At 35.8% G+C, this 1,944-nt stretch overlaps 1 protein-coding gene across 1 annotated transcript; it reads left to right on the top strand.

The window, feature by feature from the left end:
• Positions 1–324: 324 nt before the first annotated feature.
• Positions 325–1,357, top strand: LOC101890313 (uncharacterized). Its single transcript, XM_005182014.4, has 3 exons — positions 325–562; positions 811–933; positions 1,094–1,357. Exons 1-3 carry the CDS (start codon positions 420–422, stop codon positions 1,239–1,241), a joined length of 414 nt encoding a protein of 137 aa, XP_005182071.1. The 5' UTR covers positions 325–419; the 3' UTR covers positions 1,242–1,357.
• The last annotated feature ends 587 nt before the right edge of the window (positions 1,358–1,944 follow it).

A 1,944-nucleotide genomic window follows, 5' to 3' on the forward strand; every position in this document is an offset into this window, starting at 1 on the left:
CTCCCATAAAAACCCTTAATTGTTATGCGGAGCTCTACTAAATTAACAAAGTGCTGTAGGGTATCATAAAGTCGGTCCCGCCCGACTTCAAAACTTTCTTTGCTGGTTTTTATTATGGATAGCTCTACTAAATATGCATATTGGTGTAGGGTACCATAAAGTCGGCATACCATACTTTTGACCTTTCTTTGCTGGTTTCGTTACACTGCAATTCTAAATATATACACACGCTTATTCAATTTATGGAAGAAATGAAACAAATTTTACCATGGCAATCAAATAAACAAAACTTAAATATGCGATTGCAAATTTTCAACATTTGTATTTAGTTTTCCATTCGAGTCACTTCGATTTTGCAGAAAATACAGGCAAATTTAAAACATTTCTTCCAGCTAAGAAGCAGGCCAAAAAAAAGGAAAATGCCACACACATTGGAGTTAACGACAAATCCTTTCAAAAGGCCCATGAATGCCCTACAGAAGCAATGGTATCGCATATTGATAGCACGTAAACTGGGTTACGGCTCACCACGTCAGCAGGCCGAAGTGACAGAGGAAAGCTAGTAAGTGAAATGTGTGTGTGTGTGAGTTTTTTTTCTTTTCTCTTCTGTGGAGTTTGGCCAACAACAACACAAAAAAGAAGCCATTCACAAGGATTGGCCAAAATGTATTTAGAACTGATTGAATTTCCTGCCTATTTTCTTCTTTCATTCCATTTTATGCGCTGCTCCTTTCTGGTGTTCATGGTGGAAATGTGTTGGAAATTTGTAACTTCTGGCTTAAATTTCCGCAAAATTATTTACCCTTTCAGCCAGACAAAATGCCTAAAACGTTACCAACAATCCTTCCATCGTTACAATCGGCAATTCCGCGAGGAAATCAAACAACTGGAGGCCATGCAGCCAAGTGCCATTGATGCCATGAGATTGCATAGGTAAGTGGGAGAGGGGAGGCACCAACATCATTATCATTTCCCTATTTTTTTCTAACATTTAATTTTTTGCTCTTTCAAAGAATTCATGCAAATCACATTGACCTCATTCCGCTCTTGTTTTTTTTTTTCTCATTAAATTCTAATGCCGTCTTTTTTTAAGGACCTTTGCCATTACAACACTTTGGTTACCTTTGCATTCGTTACGCGAGATCAACTTGACACTGGAACAACTCGAAAAGGTTTTGAGTGTCAAAGAAAGGCGACGCCTACAGCACATCCTGAAATATGGCATTGGCAACCATCGTTGACTCATCGAGAGAGACTTCTTGGCAACAACACAAAAGTTGCCGATGAGAATGCCAACAACAAGGTTATTGTTGTTGTTAGCTAGATACACCACGGCTAATGTAATGTGAATATTGTAAAAGTTTAAAAAAATATATACAAATATATGAAAATAATTGTAACATTGCTTTTAATACCATATTGTGTAAGATTTGTATGTAAAATTGCAAAATTTTTACCCGAAAAGTCCTTGAAAATTATTTTCACTATGTTTGGCTATAACTCCTTAAAAATGAGTTTCCGGCGCTTTTAGCTTTGTTTTATGGACACTTTGTTAAGCGTGAATAAATTAGTATTTTTAATGGCCATAACTTCTTAACTATTGAGTTTTCGGAATTTTTAACAATGTTTTGTGATCACTTTTTTATGCGTTAATTATGATATGTTTTAAAATGGCCATAACTCCTCAAATACTGAGTTGGGGGCGTTTCCGGTCATGTTTTGTAACAATTTTTTTTTAACGTGAATATATATTTTCAAATGGCCATAAATTCTTAAATGTGAAGTTTTCTGCGTTTTTAGCTACATTTTGAGAAAAGTATTTAAAAATGGCCGTAACTCTTTAAATATAGAGTTTTCGGCATTTGTGTACCCTACACCACATAGTGGTAAGGGTATTATGTCTTTGTGCATTTGTTTGCAACATGGAGAAGGAAGCGAGATAGA

The sequence above is a fragment of the Musca domestica genome, unplaced genomic scaffold, assembly GCF_030504385.1.
Source record: "Musca domestica strain aabys unplaced genomic scaffold, Musca_domestica.polishedcontigs.V.1.1 3, whole genome shotgun sequence".
In the NCBI taxonomy this organism is placed as follows: domain Eukaryota; kingdom Metazoa; phylum Arthropoda; class Insecta; order Diptera; family Muscidae; genus Musca; species Musca domestica.

What these genes read in the sequence shown, in the direction of transcription:
- LOC101890313 (XM_005182014.4), top strand. Translation starts at nt 420, where the DNA reads ATGCCACACACATTGGAGTTAACGACAAATCCTTTCAAAAGGCCCATG. An exon ending in GAAGTGACAGAGGAAAGCTA is followed by an intron (nt 563 to 810) that starts GTAAGTGAAATG and finishes TTACCCTTTCAG; the next exon opens with CCAGACAAAATGCCTAAAAC. An exon ending in GATGCCATGAGATTGCATAG is followed by an intron (nt 934 to 1,093) that starts GTAAGTGGGAGA and finishes TCTTTTTTTAAG; the next exon opens with GACCTTTGCCATTACAACAC.